Below are 18401 nucleotides of genomic sequence, written 5' to 3' on the forward strand. Positions count from 1 at the left end.
CCCGCTGAGCAGGGAGCCCGATGCAGGGCTTGATCCCAGGACCCTGGGATCATGACCTGAGCCGAAGGCAGACGCCCAACGACTGAGCCACCCAGGCGCCCCAGGGTTGGATTATTTTACAAGACATGTTCTTACTTTAAAGATTATTCTGATATGATAGGGCATTTGGTGCTCTCTTTATCACTCATCTAAAATGTTGAGCTCCCCTTATGTGTGTAAAGTTTCATGCTAGCCTCAGGGCCCTTGCATGGCTCAGTTGGTTAAGCGCCTGCCTTCGGCTTGGGTCATGATCTTGGGGTCCTGGGATGAAGCCCCATTATCAGGCTCCCTGCTCAATGGGGAGCCTGCTTCTCCCTCTCCTCCCGCCCTGCTTGTGCTAATACATAAATAAAATCTTAAAAAAGTTTCATACTAGCCTCAAGGATGGTGAAAGTAGATGGAAAAAGAATGAAAAATATGGCATTTGTTCTTAAGTATTCCATATTCTAGCTGAGAAACTGAGAAACAAAACTAATAAACATGGCAACATAATAAATGCTAACTGGTCCAGAGTCATCAATCCCAAAGAGAGTGTTGCTAATTCCCATGACATGGTAAGACTTCACAGAGGTGAAATTTAAGCTAGGCTTTGAAGAATTAGTATTGTAATGTAGGGAAAATGAGCAAAAACACTTAGAGCACAAAGTATTTGAAAAGTTAAACTTTTTTGGGCTAACTTGGCTGCGGAGAGAAGCAGTGGGGGACAAAGCTGAAAACGTAGGTTGGGACATGCTGTGAAGTCCCCTGAAAAATCAAAGCTAAAGAGGTATTTCATCCCCATGGCAGCAGGAAGCCACTGAAGTTTAGTAAATATTGATTTTACCTTCACAGAACTCTTCTGGGGTTTCATGAGATTAATATATAATCTAAAAAAAAAGGCAGGGGGGAGACATTCCAAAAGAATCAGAATTCCTTGGCACTCGACATATTAAAGAGCCAGTTTGCTCACCCCAAGACTAGTTTTCTAATCCTTGTTCTGCTACTGGTTCATTGGCGATGGGAAAGATCACATCTCTAGGCCATAATTTCCTCAGATGTAAAATAAAGGGGCTAATCAAGATAATTTCTAAAGTTCCTTCTGGCTCTAAAATCAATTATTTTCATTCCCCTTGTTCAAACTTCAAAACAATGAGAAAAGAAGAAAAACCTGTTACTAATGCTTTTAATGACACTGAAATCATAGTTTAAATATTTAAATTTGCAGATTTGTTCTATCTGCATCCCAAAGTAGAAGTTCACACTGTGAAAAAAAGTCACACATGATTTATTCACTGAAATTTTGTAATAAAAAGAATCTATGGAGGGCACATGACTGCATTTTTTTTTTTTTTTTTGGCTACCAGACTATAAGATTTTTCAACATCACAGATGAAAAATTTTAAAACAAAATACAGTAAGATTATATAACAAAATACTTTTTAAAAATGTACTCTTGAATATGTTAGTGGATAACATTACTGATTTGATCTATTTTTGTGCTATACAGGAAATATCAATAGTAAATTTGTCACTTAAATTCATTTTCAAACTTAATTGCAATGGGCCAGAGGGCAGACTGCTAAATATAAAGGACCTTTTTTTTTTTTAAATTGGCAACATGCAAAAATTTTGAAAATTACGAGTTTTTCTAAAAGCAGAAGTAATGAGTTCATGAAAATAGTAGTGTTCTGTGTGGACGTTCTGCAATCATTCCTATGGTTTCTCTAGGGTACAGTTGAGTCTGGAAATCTTGGTTCTAGTTTCTGCTCTACCTCAACTAGCTCTGTGAGAGTGGACACCATTTATCTGGTTTTACTTTCCTTTTGAAATAACTGACCACAATTATGGTCTTCATTTTATGGTCTTTTCCCCTACTACTGGACTGAAAGATACTTGAGTGCTGGGACTCTGTATTCACAGCTGTAACTCCCTATCTGGCACATAACTCAATATTCACTGAATAAATGAATTTTCTATCTGTAAATTGGGGCAGTTGGACTAAACTGCCCATGTCCTTTCTATCTTTAGGATTCTGTGCTATACATGAATTTACTTTGAATTAACTAAGTCCAGACGGTTGAGTTTTCCCCTTCAGCTTGGCTTCTAGCCTTTTATTGCTCATTAGTACTGTTTTCAAATTAGGACATTTGTGTCCTAATTCAACTTGAAGATAAAGCAGTACAAGTAGCTAGAGTGGGATAAAGTTCTGACAGGAAATGATTCTCTAAGGGAGTGACACAGAATTTGCTGTTGAACCCAACTCCTCCTTCTTGAAATTCTGGTTTGCACCTAAAACAGTAAGTTAAAAAACTAAAAAGGTAGGTAATGACAAATCAAATGTCAAAACAATTTCTAGTGGAAAATTTGATGCTCTAAATTTTAGATGCTTTATGAGCAATAAAATTTTGTTGATGATGAACCTCCCAAGAACACAATCCAGATCTCCATGATATTCCTTTGTGCCAGCAAAACCCCAGTAACCTCAGTGAGAAGAGCTGTGGCCCCACAGCTGAAGATACACACTTCTTTGATGTAAGTCAAAGCCCATTACAATACATCCTGTTACAGTGAAAAGCTTTCCTTATTTTGGAAGCCCAATTATTTTGAGTAACATTATATACAACCCAACAGATACAATGAAATCATTGACAACTCCTTGAAATGTTAAAGGTAAATGACAAAGAGTAATTGGATAATGTAGACAACCCCTCAATATTATCATACTGTGTTCAACATTGGATGACATAAAATTCACCTGGGAAAGGGAGATTTGAAAGAACTATTTTTCCTTGAATGAGACTTGGATAATGAGATGAGGGTAAATCCTAGGAAAGGAAGTATTTAATTCACTGTGCTTTTAATGTATTTCTTGCTACTTATTCCCAGTTATGAACTTTTAATCTGTGTCTCTGGGTACTATTTATTTTAACTCAAGTACAACATAATACTAGGCATTCTTTAAAATAATTTTCTATTAACTACAAAAAGTACACTCCTGTAAGACATCTGTAAAATCATTTCCTTTTAGAAGGCATCAAATATTCAGGGAACTTTATTTTTAAAGGATAAATCAAATAAGACACAGCTTTCATTGACCCAAACATGCATAATCCATCCTTAATATAAAATGTTCTCAATTAGGAAATTACACATGAAATACAAAGGGAATGCAACTTTACATATGTAAAATGATTGCTAGCTATAGCAATTTAACAGTCAAATTAATACATTGTACAATTAAAAAAAACCCAAACCCTAACATCTTAAAGCCAATTATCTAAAGTAAACCAGGGGAAATTCTAATATGGAATGGTTTGACTCAAAGCAAAGAATAAGGCACCTGCTATAAATTTAGAACAGTAACTTTCATTTTTAAAGTTACAATAAAATAGAATTAGTCAACCAAGACACTGGCTTCAAAGAAGGAAACAAGTACAGGGTTGATTTCCTGGGTGAGAAAGGCAGGTAACAATGCAGATAAAAACCTGCTGGTCCAAGGTCGGCTGATTCCTTTCCTATTCTTGAGTAGTTAAATTCCTAAACATTCTTAACTGCTCCTCTCCCTCATTCTCCCCCTACATTTAGGGGTATCAGAAGCTCTGAGGTTCACACTGTGTATTAGGTAGCAGACTTCCCTTCTGTTCCTTTTAAAACAGCTTATTTTAAAAGAGATATCCTGAGGCAATTAACAAAGCAAACGAGCAGCTTTCTTTCCAATTCATTGATACAGAGACACCTCTCAGGCTTTATTTTTTTTTAAATCAAGTTATGACTAAGTATTTAAATAGCCAAAACTTAACAATTTTCAACAGTACCAGAAAACCCAAAACCTGCCTTCTCACCCTTACCATTAGTAAAAAGAAACTTTGATCAATCATAACCTATAAAATTATACAACAAAGGGAAGACCATAAAGACATCCTTATCAGTAAATCCATTTACTTCCAGAGGGCACTTCAGTCTGATGTATCTAGTACCCTAACAAAATTTTAATCATAAATCTAGAAAATTATTTCCAAACACTAAGTAACTTTTTAGTTGATGTGCCTTTTTTGGTATTAAAAGTGCTATTAATGTGCTAGGATGTCTTATGGCACATTGGACTCATCAGTATGTCCTGATGAGACACCCAGTTTTAGTAGTATTTTTCCCTAAAATGTTGTCTAGCACAGTAGACCCCTTTGATATATTAAAGTAATTCTGGTGAAATCAATGGTGACATAAACTTTCCCTGATTTTACTCCACCATGGTAGCTTTTAGGGAAAATGAAACTCATTAAGTTACAAAATGCTCAATCAAGTTGTTTTGTTATGGCATTTCAGGTTAGTATAATTACTCATGCAAAATCCAAGGTAGTGTAACAGAAATAATATTGTTAAAATAGATGTTGTAGCTATAAGCATCTCCCTTTGTATTAAGCATTTAGAAGCTTTTAAAAAATTTAGGTGCTAAAGATTATGGGAAAACTAGGCTGTGTAGTTGTTCCATTAAAAGCACTTTATTACAGGACAGTTAACATGACCTTATATGGGAGTGTGCTTTCAATTCAAGATACAGTAATAAAGTGCCTAGCTATATAAAAACCAAACTCCAAATTTTAAATTAAGCTAATTGCATTTACACATTAGGGTTAACAAAATCTAGACCCTGTCTACATAGACTTAATCTAATTATCTATACTGGATACTGTTTTAATAACCACATTAAAAAAAATTTACTCTTTACTGACTGAATAAGTAGGGTCCACTACTGTAGCTTAACAATCGAATTTTATTGCTTTATTCATGTGGTGCTTTTGCAAGGCACTGTGGTATGGACTAGAAAACTTGGAATGACTCGTGAAGAAACCTTGGAATGACAAATGAAGGATGATATGGAAAGTCATTCTGAGGCAGGATGCTTTACTGAATTGTTTTTAACCAGGGTATCAAACAACAGGAATGAGTTCAAGTTAAAATTCACAGGAGAATGGAAACACCTTAAGGTCAGTCACTTCACATGCCCATCCTGATACTTTGAATAATCTGGAAAATTGCTGTAAAGAGAAAGAACAAATGTTTTAGTATGTATGCTTTGAATAAAATAGGTCTGGCAACTAATACTTATTAAGGTAGTTCACAAGAATCCAAGCGCACCCTTAAACTTACCTGCAAATGCTATGTAACTTCACTGAAATAAAAAATGAAGACAAGCCTACTCTAACAATTCAATGTCTAAATTAATTTTTAAATTTCAGTTTCTCTGAATTTTATTTCTAAACGTCCAAGAGATTTTGCAATATGCAATCATTTTAGAAAGAACTTAAAGTGCCAAAGCAAAGAGGTTTTTCTAGCATAGAATTATTTTGATTTATCCCCAAAATATTAAGTGTCCTTCTAAGGCCTGGCCTGTAATATAACCAGGTTTCCTCATTCTCACAAAGCTGAAATTTGATAATCTTTAGGTTATATAAATTGCTTGGCTCTTGGCCATTTATCAAGAAAGCTTCTAACTCGTAAGTTTAGGAGGCAGGCAAAGTGAAATGTTTAAGAGAAACCTCAGTAACTTTAGAATGTCAGAACGTAAAAAACAGAAACATGTACTTCAATATCAACAACCTGCATATTAAGATAATAAATGAAGAGAGGAAAGGTATTCTGTAATATGCAGAGGCAACAATCTATTAATTTAACAGCAGGCTAATCTACTAACTTATTTTTCCTACCATATGGCAAACGTTTCTTTAATTAATCTAAAAACATTTACCTCATACATTAAGTTGCCAATCAGGTCCGTTTCCTTTATAAAGGATCAATTCTTTGCAAGAGCTTTACTCTATAAAATATACCCAATTTTGACATAAAGACATTAGATTCAGGGACACGTTAAATTAAGTTCAACGTCCATACATACATCATGTTCCTAAGCTTTTTTTTGCAAATGTATCGATAATGAGGCTGCAAAACATTCTGAATTCTCATTCCGTAAGGGTTTTTTGTTTTGGTCTAAATTTCTTCCAACTTGATCATTACTAAGGACCTGACCTCCTTTTCTGATCTCCTGTGAGCACAGATCAAGCTGTGAGAAGTTTCTGGAGCACCACCCTCTGTGCATATGTGGGACAAGCAATTCGGTTCAGATGAAAGTGACTTTTGTGGGGCTCCCGGCAGGTGAGTTGAGAACTACGCTGGTAGGATTCACCACTGATGGGTCACCACGTCATCCCAAGCCCTACATCCAACGCCCTTACCCAATGGTAGCCCCAAAACACTTACCAGAACCACAAACAACAAAAATGAAGAGAGCCAATAACCAGGGTCCTACAGACGCCTTCTCTTCGGGAGCATTTCTCTGCAAAAATGAAAATTCCCTTTTCAAATGCAAAACCCCGCTCCGACCCCGGGCTCCTGCAGCCTACACCTTGGGTCAGGTGGCCGGGTCCTCTCACCTCACAGGTTTCCTCTCTGTTCCCGAACCGCCAAGCTCCAGCACCCACCTTCCCGAACCCCCTCCCCCCAGCCTGCCCCCGCCAACTTAGCGTCCAGCTTGCGGCCTTGGTCCGCTAGCCTCGGGTCTCGGGGAGAACTCGACGCGGCCCTACGACCCAGGCCTGAGCCCGGGCTGCCGGACCGAGGGGCGCCTGCTCATTCCTTACCGAGGTCTTGGCGACGTTGCCGCGCTGGGTGATGTTCTTGCTGTGCTTCTCGTTGGCCATACGGATTCGCTGCTTGGCGACCATCTTCGCGGCGCCACCACCTGCCCCAGCCACCCCTTGGACGCGCTCGCTCGCCTCTCCTTGGGCCGCCGCGACGCTCTGCTCCTGGTGCCTGCGCCGCCGGAGCTTGGAGGCTCTCAGGCGGGGCGCTAGATCCGGCCACTGGGCCTGGGCTAGACGAGGGCTAGCCGGGCGCGGGGCGCCGACTGACGACGCCGGACTGGCCGGCCGAGAGGCGGGCGCGCGGGACGACAGCAGGCCGCCGGGATAGTCTTGCACCGCCGCTCTGGCCGCCGCCGGGAGCGTGGAGTGAAAGAGGAAGGAAATGCAACGCAACAACCGGGCAGCGCTGTCCGTAGCCTCGAACTACTTCGGATTTGGCTGCCAACGTCAGCACTGGACGGGCTCCGCCCCGCGGAAGTGCGGGCTCCGCCTGCCGAAGCAGACGGAGAGGGAGGACGAAGGCGGGCGCACGGGCCCTCGTCCAGCCCCGCGACGCTCTTTAAAGTGTTGCCCCGGAGCTGCGCGTGCGCGTTCGGGCTCCTTTTCCGCTGCTCTCTCCAACCGGAAGTGAATTGGCCCCGAGGCTTTTGATACCGGAAACAGCTATGCGCGGTTTCCACGCCTGAGGAGACGTGTAGGGGCCGGGTTTGGCTCTCGTGAACTCTGACCCAAGCGCATGGGTTTCTTTTTCCGGGACAAGATGGCGCCGTCCACGCCGCTCCTGACAGGTGAGTCCTGAACGAGCAAGGGATTGTTTTTCAGAGCAATTTCTTTTTGTGTCTTTGCTCTTGGGGATAACCCGAGAAGCACTGGTATCTTATCCACCTTTCTTTGTGAGTTGTGGAAGAGCTAGAGGGCCTTTTGGGTTTCTTGGTGTAGCGTGGCAATCGGAAGTGAGGCCCCCGCCTCTGGGCTCCAGCGTTCCCCTCCCTTTTGGCCCATCCATCATTTCTCCCTGTCGCTTTAGGTTCCACTGGAATTGAGGAAGGGAGATAGGATCAGAAAGTGCAAGTTGAATTTGTTACCCCGGGTGTACAACACTGGTTTTATACGAACCCTTATCTGGTGACAGACCTTGTTGACAGTGAGAAATCATTTATTTCTCTAATAAGGAACAAATATAAATAAGTCCCTAGAGTGAGCACACATATTAAATACACCTGATTATATATATATATAAATATATACATACCAAATTCTGTGCTCCTCGCTTTAATGAGATTCGTAGCGCCGAATAGAGAGAGTAGAGCTGTGGTAGTGTAGATTTAAAGTGATGAAAGTGTGCTCTGGGGTTGTAGCAGTGAGCATTATAGAAATGATCTAGCAACGTCTGATATTGAAATGGTTATGAGCGGGCGCCTGGGTGGCTCAGATGGTTGAGCGTCTGCCTTCGGCTCAGGTCATGATCCCAGGGTCCTGGGATCGAGTCCCGCATCGGGCTCTCTGCTCCTTGGGAGCCTGCTTCTCCCTCTGCCTCTCTCTCTCTCTGTCTCTCATGAATAAATAAATAAAAATCTTAAAAAAAAAAAATGGTTATGAGCATTTTCGAATTTGAACATGAGGGGATTCCTGAGATTTTGAAGCGGAGGCAGAGTTTATAATTTTGGAAAAGATAATCAGTCTTGGACTGTGTCCGGGAAGACTGGACTACGGTAACGGCTGGGATTCTCTTATCAGTATCAAATAAAGAGAGGGGAGTTGGGAGAGAAAAGAATAGAGGCCTTTTTAAAGTCATGAATAGCTTATATAGAAGGGAAAAAGTCATTAACAAAAAGGTTGTCTTTTTTTTTTTTTAAGATTTTATTTGACAGAGAGAGAGAGACACAGCGAGAGAGGGAACACAAGCAGCGGGAGTGGGAGAGGGAGAAGCAGGCTTCCCGCGGAGCAGGGAGCCCGATGTGGGACTCGATCCCGGGACCCTGGGATCATGACCTGAGCCGAAGGCAGACACTTAACGACTGAGCCACCCAGGCGCCCCAAGGTTGTCTACTTTTGAGGAAGGGGGTTATGTCCCTGGAGACTTGAAAGGATCCTTAAAAAACTTTTGCACTTTTTCCCGTTCTGCATTTTAAAATCTTTATTGTTAAGCCCCACTTCCTCTCATATTAATCTGGGTACCACAGTTCCTTCATCAGATATTTATCAAATACTGACTATAACTTGTTAGATGATTATGCCAGGCACATTACAGTTTAAAAAGCATAATTACATAACTAAATGAATTTTTTTCTCTGGCTTCATAAAGATAACTAGTATGTTATTCACAATTTTGGAATACTAAATGCTTATTTGAACTCTTATAAGAAATAGTACATTAAAATTATCTGATAAATTTTCTCACGTTAAAAAAAAAAATCCTTACAGGGTCGTCTCAATGCTTACAGAGTAAATTCCATCCTGTTTAGCATAGCATGTGAAATCCTTCATAATCTGTGAAAAGCTCTTTGCATTTCCTTGCCCCCCCCCCCCCATTTTGTGCTCTGTCAGTATTGAACTGCTTATAAAACCCTCGAGAAATCTACTTCTTCAGTCTAGGACTATCCTGTTTCTCTTAATTTGGCTTACTTCTTTTCATCGTTTAAAATTCATTTCAGACATCATTGCTTTTTGAAGCTTTTCTTCACTCTTCCCAGATGATCAGTCAGTCCCAGACTATTTTTGTACTTCATATATACTTGAATTTTTTTTTTTCCTTTTTCACGTAGGTTAATTATCTGATTGTTTAGATGCTTTTCTGCCTTGCTAGACCGTGAACTCCTTGGTGGCGGGGGCAGAGTTTTACTCGTCCCTGTCTTCTCAGTACCAGTTACGGTGCATGTTAAACAATAGACACTCTAAATGTTTGATGGAGGAATAAATTAATGAAGGATAATCATTTATAGTCAAATTAACTAAGAATGATAATTTTCTTACAATGCTTAAAATCCAGGACTTTGTAAGAGCTTCAGGGTTAGCTAATCATTCTATTTCTCATATTCTCATATTCATAGAGGCCCAGAGAGATTCACATTGCAAGTTGGCAGAATCAGGATTATTATCATTCAGCCTCATTGTCCATTTTGCTTTTACTTGAATGCATTGATTAATTTTTTAAACATTGTTAGTATAGATATTTCAGCCAATAATAGATTCCTTTACTTCCAAAATCTTTTTTTAAAACTTAGACTCATGGAATTTTGGAGTTTAAAATAATTTGGACATTGCCCAGTAAATTGTGTTAGTCACAGCTTTTAATTGGAAATGACAAAAAGCCAAAGCACACCTGGGTGGCTCAATCCATTGAGCATCCGACTCGATTTCAGCTCAGGTCATGGTCTTGGGGTCAGGGTCGCAAGATTAAGCCTCTCGAGTTGGGCTCTGCACCCTGGGGGGGATCTGCTTGGGGTTCTTTCTGTCCCTCTCTCCCTCTGCCACTCTTCCTGCTTGCATGTGTGCCCTCTCTCTCTAAAATAAATAAATGTTTAAAACAAAATTCATTCTCAGGCTAACATTCTCCATGTTTACATTCAACCAGCTTAGCAGCCCCAAAGGAAAGCACATTTTTTGCCAGTCTCAATGCTAGCTGTCTTTGGCTTGGCTTGATTTGGCTTGGCTTGGCTGGATCTTGCTCATCTTTGAATCAATTTTTAATCAGATCACCAGGACCAAATTACATTCTCACCCTTGGATAGTTTCCCTTGGAGAATTAGAGTCTTCTAAAAGGTGGGGCCTAGATTCCAGGCATGTAAAACAGTGGCCCTTACGTGAAACCCATATTTCTAATTAGCTTGCCTGGTTGAGGCCACTGAGATAATTTATTCAAAATGGAGTCATTGTCCTACATTGATAGGTACTGCACTGGGTGTAAGGGTTGGAAAAAGTATCCCATTATAGTGATCACCATATCCCTGGCATAGAACCCTCATTTGTTGAAGCCTAGTAGTTTTCTCATACTAACTCAGGCCTAGAGCAATAGATGGTATATGAGTATCCAGAAAGGCTACTGATTTTTAGAAAGATATTATTTAAGTACAATATTTAATATTCTTGTTTTTAAACAGTTTTTCTCTGTGAAACTCTGGCATTTATTTGTTGCTTTACTGAAAAGAGCTGTTCACATTTTAGGTTTTTCTTCCTAATAGAGCATGTTTCCAGATCCCCTTTAATTAAAGGGGAAAATCATTAAAAACAAGGGATCATATCAACTCTCAGTACACTATATTAAACTATCTACATTCTATTCAATGTTTCACATTCAGTCATACTTCTAATTAAAATGAATTCCTCATTAGAAAGTCATATATACAAAAATTGTTTTCGTTATTGAAAAGAACTGTTGAATCCATATTTATTTTTGTTTTTATTAACTTGTAATACAGTTTATGTTCTGTTAGGAATCTGATTTTGTGTGTCTTCTAATACACTTTGTATATCCACTTATTCTTGTATAAGTTACTCAAACTGATTAAATCCAGTGAAGTATCTTAGTGGTTCCAAAATGTCTTACAGCACTTTTTCATAGTTATGCTTCTGTGTAAGGAGATGTGAAGTAAAATATTTGCTTTAAATAGTGATTTATATGTATGAACAGGACTGGTGACTCAGTATGATTTTTATGATGAATTCAATTGATAATTAGTTCCCGTAAAATAGACATATCTGTTATAAAGAATATAACCAACAGTATCACCAGTTTTAAAGTAGCTCTGGTTTATACTTTTGTCTCATGGACTTCGTTTTTACCTTAGTACAAAAATTTTGATCTATTCAATTTTTTATTTTAATGAAACACTTTTGTTCGGGATTCCCAAGCAAATCTATTCTTGAGAAATGTTGAAAAATTTTTTTCCAGGGACGCTTGAGTGGCTCAGTTTATTAAGCATCTGCTTTCGGCTTGGGTCATACTCTCAGGGTCCTGGGATCAAGCCCCGTGTCGGGCTCCCTGCTCAGCGGGCAGTCTTCTTTTCCCTCTCAGTCTCCCTCTGTGTGTCTCTCTCAAATAAATAAAATCTTTAAATAAAAAAAAAAAGGAAAAAAAAAAGAAACTTTTCCCCAAACTTTTGATTGGTTTAATTTCTTGCCATATTGTGAACAATCATTATCAAAAATGTTTTTTGTTTTTTTTTAAGATTTTATTTACTTATTTGTCAGAGAGAGCAAGGGAGCAAGAGTGAGCAGCACAAGCAGGGGGAGCGGCAGGCAAAGGGAGAAACAGGCTCCCCAATGCGGGACTCAATCGCAGGATCCTGGGATCATGACCTGAGCCAAAGGCAGACGTTTAACTGACTGAGCCACCCAGGCATCCCAATGATGGTCTTTTAAAAAAGCCTTATAGGGGTGCCTGGGTGGCTCAGTCGTTAAGTGTCTGCCTTCGGCTCAGGTCATGATCCCAGTGTCCTGGGATCGAGCCTCGCATTGGGCTCCCTGCTTGGCAGGAGGCCTGCTTCTCCCTTTCCCACCCACCCTGCTTGTGTTCCTGCTCTCGCTGTCTCTCTCTCTCTCTGTCAAATAAATAAAGTCTTTAAAAAGAAAAAGAAAAAAGGCTTATATTTTGATATAATTTAAGACTTATAAGAAGTTGCAAAAACAATAAAGGGAGTTTCCTATGTACCCTTCACTTAGCTTTCTCCAATGATAATATATAACCATAGTACATTATTAAAACTAGGAAATTGATACTTGTACTGTAGTATTTACTGAACTGTAATCCTTGTTTGGATTTCACCAGTTTGCGTGTGTATATGGTACTATGAAATTTTATCACATATGTAGATTCATGTAACCACCATTGTCAGAATATAGAACTGCTCCATCATCACAAAGAAGATGCTACCCTGGGGTGCCTGGGTGGCTCATCCATTTAAGCGTCCAACTCTTGATTTCGGCTCAGGTCATGATCTCAGGGTGGTGAGGTCAAGCCCTGTGTCAGGCTCTGCCCTGGGTGTGGAGCCTCCTTAAGATTCTCTGTCTGCACCCACCCCACCCCATCCCCCACTGTATGTGCGCGCGTGCGCTCTCTCTCTCTCTCTCTCAGAAAAGAAGAAAAAGATGCTTCCCTTTTATAGTCAGACCCTCCTTCCTACTCTAACCATGGGCGGCCACTGATCTGTCCTCAATAATTTTGTCATTTCAAGAGTGTTACATAAATGGAATCAGAACATACAACTTTTGGATTTTTGTTTTAAAACTGTTCTTTATTTAGAATGTGAACATGTGCATGTTGAAAAGCAGTTGATCAATTTGATCCAAGATTTTGCTTCTCCAGAAACATACTAAAACCAGGAAGTGAGAACCACATGAGATTGAATGCTACTTGAGTGACGCTCAAGAGTGACACTTCACACTGACTTTTCTGTCAAGTGTTGCCTTTTAAGATTTTGAGTTAACAATCTGTATGAAAGAGTGTGGGTTAAGTAGTTTTCATTCCTCACTCCTGTTCTGTTTTAGTCCATTCAGTCTCCAGTAACAAAAATATCATTGAGTGGGTGGCTTAAACAACATTTATTTCCCATACTTCTGGAGTCTTGGAAAGTCTACTTCAGGGTACTGGCAGATTTGGTGTCTGGTGGGGGCCTGCTTCCTGTTCAAAGACAGCCATTGTCTGCTGTGTCTTTATAGGGCAGAGGGGCAAGGGAGCTTCCTGGAATCTCTTTCATAAAGGTGCTAATCCCATTCCTGAGGGCTCTGCTTTCCTGATCTAATTACCTCCCAAAGGCCTATCTTCAAATACCATCACATTAGGGATTAAGTTTGAACATATGAATGAGGGGGGTGGTAAACAGTCTATAGTAGATCCTTTGGCGTTTTCCACCTGTCTTAGTTTGGTATGTAGGTATGAAATAGAAATTTTAGAAAAGGACAGCCTTGTGCTGGTTGCCCTGAATAGTCTGAAAGTTCCCACTGCTGTGGTCAGAAGGCTTCCTTCGTGGGTTCTGCAGTATAGTTGCCACTTTAGTCCAGTTGACCCTTGAACAACATGGGTTTGAAATGCGCAGGTCCACTTACACGTTTTTTTTTTTAAATAAATACAGTACAACACTGTAAATGTGTTTTCCTTGTGATTTTCTTAATAACTCTTTTCTGTAGCTAATTGTAAGAATATAATATATAATACATATACAAAATATGTGTTAATTGACCATTTATGTTATCGATACAGCTTCTGGTCAGCTGTAGGCTATTAGTAGTTAAATGTTTGGGGGAGTCATGTTATTCACGCATTTCCGGTTGCACAGGATTCAGCACCCCTAACCCCTGTGGTGTTCAAGAGTCAGCTGTATAATGTACAAAAACTTTGAATTTCACCTCAAGTAAACATTGTGGTTGGTGATAACAGCAAAATGAACAAATATAGAGGACCAGGGTCACTAGTTACAAGTTCATGAGAACACAAGAAGCTGAGATCAGTTCGATAAAGCTTGTTTTGTCTTGTTTTTTTAAAGATTTTATTTATTTGCGAGAGAATGAGAGAGAGAGCATGAGAAGGAGGGTCAGAGGGAGAAGCAGACTCCCTGCTGAGCAGGGAGCCTGATGCTGACTGGATCCTGGGACTCCAGGATATGACCTGAGCCGAAGCCAGTCGCTTAACCAACTGAGCCACCCAAGCGCCCAAGCTTGTTTTTTCTTTTTTGCCAGTCACTTTAGGCATATGTTCTCAGGGCCAACAGTTAAGACAACAGAATGTGGCTTGATTACATCATCTTATGGCACATTTTCTAATTACACTGCAGCTTCATTGGGGCTTCACTGACAAAATGCTGTTTTATTTTCCTAGGCCTGTATATAAATTCTGTAAGAGAGCCCTTAATGTGTTAAATTGCAATAGCAGCTTGTGGGAGGGACCTCATTAGGCTGACACAATTTTATGTAACCTAGTAATAAAGTGTAATCTGGTAACTAAAATCCCTACTTTGGTAAATTCACTTTTTATTAATCTCTCAAATAAATGTTTGTGAAAACCATTATTATAGTATTAAGAAATGAATGGCCTATTCTAAATGCTAATGTGTCGTACATGATATTACAGCAAATGATTTGGTGATGAGAAATAGCACTGTTTTGCCTGTGTGATAAGAGAATTTTGATGCTATGCTTGATCTTAGCCAAAAAACTGAAAAACAGTTGAGAATTTTGATGCTAGAGAATTATAGTTCATAGTTTTAAAATCTTGTAGGAAAACATTTTTTGGCACAAAATGTTTTCTAATGTCATTAGAGATTCTTAAAATAGATAACTTCAGTGTTTCATTCAAGACATAGCAATAGACTGAGCTCCTTTGAAATTATTGCCTTGAGTGCAGTTATGGATTCATTAATGCCTAGACATAGAGCTGTGCAGGGACCAGATCAAATAGAGCCTTGTAAGCCATGTAGTGTTAGGAGTTTAGATCTTGATATATGCAGAACACTTTGCTAGGCTTCATTCTTTTCAAGGCCAAATGACCTGTAACAGTTTGACAGTTCAGTCTCGTGCTCTGCATGTGAGGAAACACGGTATTGACTTGTGTACTTGTGGATATCTAACAAGAAACTCATCGTTTAGTTATGTGTTTATCTTCCGTCCCTCCACTAGAATGGAAGCTCCATGAGGGCATAGATTTTTGTCTTGTTCATCAGTGGTTCTTTTCCTTAATAACTTTCTAACTTTAAATTACTTACTTTGGGACTGTAAGTTATATTACTTTCAATATCTGAAAATTGAGCTAGTTAATTCTCAGATAGAAGGTCAGTATTATGAGAACTGTCCCTTGAGAAGGGAAATGGAGCCAAGAGCGGCCCCTATTTGTCAGTTCTGCTGCTTTCTCAGTAAAGGGAAGAGTAGAAGATTTGTGAACAGTTGGCAGAAAAGGAAGCAGATCAAAATATAACCATGAACTTTAGTATAAGTTTTTCTTCTATTCAGCACTTAAACTTTTGTGGCTAGCAAGAATTTTAGCTGATAAAATAGTAACTCATCAACAAGTTCTGCCAGTTTTATCTCCTAAATATTGAACACTCATTCACCATTTCACCTGCCCCCCATCAGTCCAAGTTTCCATACTCTCCTGTGGGACCACTGCAGAACTGTCTTGAATAGTCTTATCCACTCTTAATCTCTTCCAGTTTATTCTCTACACTGGACCAGATTGACCTTTTCAAAATGCAAATCTGGTTCTAGAACTTCACCTAAAACCCTTTTGAAGTTTCCCACCTTAGGCCACAGACCAACGTTGCCTGACTTCGGCCACCTCCAGTTACTTCCATAAAGGCCTCTGATGCTCTCTCATCTCTCTTGCCATGGAATTTTTGCACTTGTTCCTGTTTTCTTTGCTTGTTAACTGTACCCATCCTCCAGATCTCAGTACACAAATCCTGTACTCAATGGCACTTTCCCTAATCTTCCATTTTTAGATCAAAACTCCCTATTCACTGGATTGGCCCCATAGATCTTTACTTTGTAGCACTAAGCACACTTACAGAATTCCATGTATTTGACTAATTATGTGATTAATGAGGTCAGGACAAGACTGATTTTCCTCCCTGTTGTATCTCCAGTACTCAACATAGGGTCTGGGAGGTAGTTTTTATTTTTTACTCAGTAAGCTTTTTTCAAATGAACGAATCACTTTCTTTGATTCAGCTTTAAAAACTTCTAATTCAGCCATTTAAAAATATATAAGTAATCTGGGGCGCCTGAGTGGCTCAGTCATTAAGCGTCTGCCTTTGGCTCAGGTCATGATCCCAGGGTCCTGGGATGGAGCCCCACATCAGGCTCCCCACTCAGTGAGGAGCCTGCTTCTCCCTCTTCCTCTGCCTGCCGCTCTCCCTGCTTGTGCTCGCTCTCTGTCAAATAAATAAATAATCTTTAAAAAAAATATAAATATATATAATTAATTCTATTGATGGTTTTGCTTAATCTTGAACTCTGTTCCCACTTTATTTTTTAGGGTATTACTGTTATTTGGAACTTAGTAAATGAATGTGTCTCATCCTACTTGTTCTCTTAGTTTGAGAAATTGTAAATATATTACTAATGCCTTACATTTTTTAAGAACTTTGGATATATTCTGTATTTTCCTGTTATTTTTTTTGTATAAAGCACACAGCCACCCTGTTTTCTAATATTTCCTCTTCTTCCAGGTTGCAGACTGCCAACTTTTTATTGTATCCTTATATGGCAGAAAGAGAGCTAGCTAGCTCTCTGGGGCTCTTCTTAGAAGGGCACTAATCCCATTCATAAGGTCTCTACCCTTATGATCAAATTACTTCCAAAAGGCCCCAATTCCAAATACCATCACATTGGGATTAGGGTTTCAACTTGAGAATTGGGTGGGGGTTGGGGGGGGACATAAACATTCATTCCATTGCATTATGTATTAATTTCCCAGCAGTTGCATGATTTCATGCAATAGGGTTAAGAAAAATGCACTCTTATTTATTTAATGAAAAATGTACTCATTTAATGCTAACGTTCTGTAGTTCTATGAAATGTTTAGTAATTTCATTGATACTTTGAAAGCTTTTTCTTTTTAAGATTTTATTTATTTGAGAGAGAGAGAAAGAGTGATAGTGCATGAGCGGGTGGGGGTAGGGGCAGGAGAAGCAGGCTCCCTGCTGAGCAGGGAGCCCGATGCAGCACTTGATCCCAGGACCTTGGGATCATGACCTGAACCAAAGGCAGACGCTTAACCAACTGAGCCACCCAAGCACCCCTGAAAGCTTTTTGTTTTTTAAAATATTTGTGATTACTGAGTATTTATTAACAAACTAAAGGTGGTTCTTTCCACTTTGTTTCTTTAGTCCGAGGATCAGAAGGACTGTACATGGTAAATGGACCACCACATTTTACAGAAAGCACTTTGTTTTCAAGGTATGGTTTATATTGTTGACTGATGTAATAGGGAACTGTATAATACATCCTAAATTATTTTTGTTGTTATATTCTGAACAAGAAAGGATAGGCTGGTTTCTTGGGGTGTGTTACATAATATTAACAGAAGACGGAAAGAATGCATATTCTTTATCAAGAAAAATGATTGATCTTTAGATTTGAAAATAATAGCTTCAGCATGTTTAAAAGAAAAAGTGTAGACCTTAGTATATTTGAGTTCAAGCCTTAAGCTTCGAAGAATCTTATCTTGGGGGATGAAGAAAAACTTGCAAATGTGGTAGCCAAACCACTGCCTATAGTCGTCATGAAATCAGACAATGAAAAAGATAGAGGAAAGGAAGGAAATAGAAAATATATATATAACTAGATAGATACAGATAAATTTTTTTCTAAAAAGAAATAATGAATGGGTAAACAGAAAATTATAATAAAAGTATTAAGTTGGTGGCATAACCGTATGATGACATGCAAAATTCTGAAATGCATTCAGTCATTTTATTGGTAACAATTATTAGTGAAAATTGATAATTGTCATTTTAAATCCATTGTATGATAAAACAAATAATTATATTAACATCATTAGAAACCAAGATTTTTCAGCATTAAGAATGAAAGGATAGACGCATATATCGATATGAACTCATGATTTCTTTTCATAAAAACATTTGTATTTTCTAGTTCTGTCCGCTGAAAAAGGTTGAGAAGCAGTGATAAGCTAGTAGCAGTGAATACCCCTGCCTCACAGATTGTGATCTTTAAACATCATTCTTTACTAACAGGAACTAGTTCCTTGCAGAAGTGACTGGCTGCAGGTCTAGAAAGAAGATATAAGAATTG

General features: G+C 39.1%; 2 protein-coding genes across 3 annotated transcripts in view; one reads left to right on the forward strand and one right to left on the reverse strand.

Moving 5' to 3' along the window:
• Positions 1–3052: 3052 nt before the first annotated feature.
• LOC102729933 (stress-associated endoplasmic reticulum protein 1) lies at positions 3053–7069 on the reverse strand. Its single transcript, XM_006733259.3, has 3 exons — positions 6654–7069; positions 6274–6349; positions 3053–5054 (listed from the first exon to the last, which is right to left on the reverse strand). Exons 1-3 carry the CDS (start codon positions 6735–6737, stop codon positions 5014–5016), a joined length of 201 nt encoding a protein of 66 aa, XP_006733322.1. The 5' UTR covers positions 6738–7069; the 3' UTR covers positions 3053–5013.
• Positions 7070–7312: 243 nt separating this feature from the next.
• LOC102731663 (eukaryotic translation initiation factor 2A) overlaps positions 7313–18401 on the forward strand; it is a 36145-nt gene continuing 25056 nt past the window's right edge. Inside the window, exons 1-2 of one of the 2 annotated variants that reach the window (XM_081809941.1) lie at positions 7313–7444; positions 17474–17543. In XM_081809941.1, coding sequence (XP_081666067.1) covers positions 17504–17543 — 40 coding nt within the window. In that variant the 5' untranslated portion in view covers positions 7313–7444; positions 17474–17503. The remainder of the gene's footprint in view (positions 7445–17473; positions 17544–18401) is intronic. The other variant, XM_081809939.1, reaches the window with a different exon arrangement.

This window comes from Leptonychotes weddellii, unplaced genomic scaffold (genome assembly GCF_054177405.1).
Source record: "Leptonychotes weddellii isolate Sample4059 unplaced genomic scaffold, ASM5417740v2 HiC_scaffold_157, whole genome shotgun sequence".
Classification (NCBI taxonomy): domain Eukaryota; kingdom Metazoa; phylum Chordata; class Mammalia; order Carnivora; family Phocidae; genus Leptonychotes; species Leptonychotes weddellii.

Coding starts and splice junctions, on each gene's coding strand:
- LOC102729933 (XM_006733259.3), bottom strand. CDS start 6,737: ATGGTCGCCAAGCAGCGAATCCGTATGGCCAACGAGAAGCACAGCAAG. Junction 6,350..6,653: donor GCAACGTCGCCAAGACCTCG/GTAAGGAATGAG, acceptor TCATTTTTGCAG/AGAAATGCTCCCGAAGAGAA. Junction 5,055..6,273: donor TTTTGTTGTTTGTGGTTCTG/GTAAGTGTTTTG, acceptor TTCTCTTTACAG/CAATTTTCCAGATTATTCAA.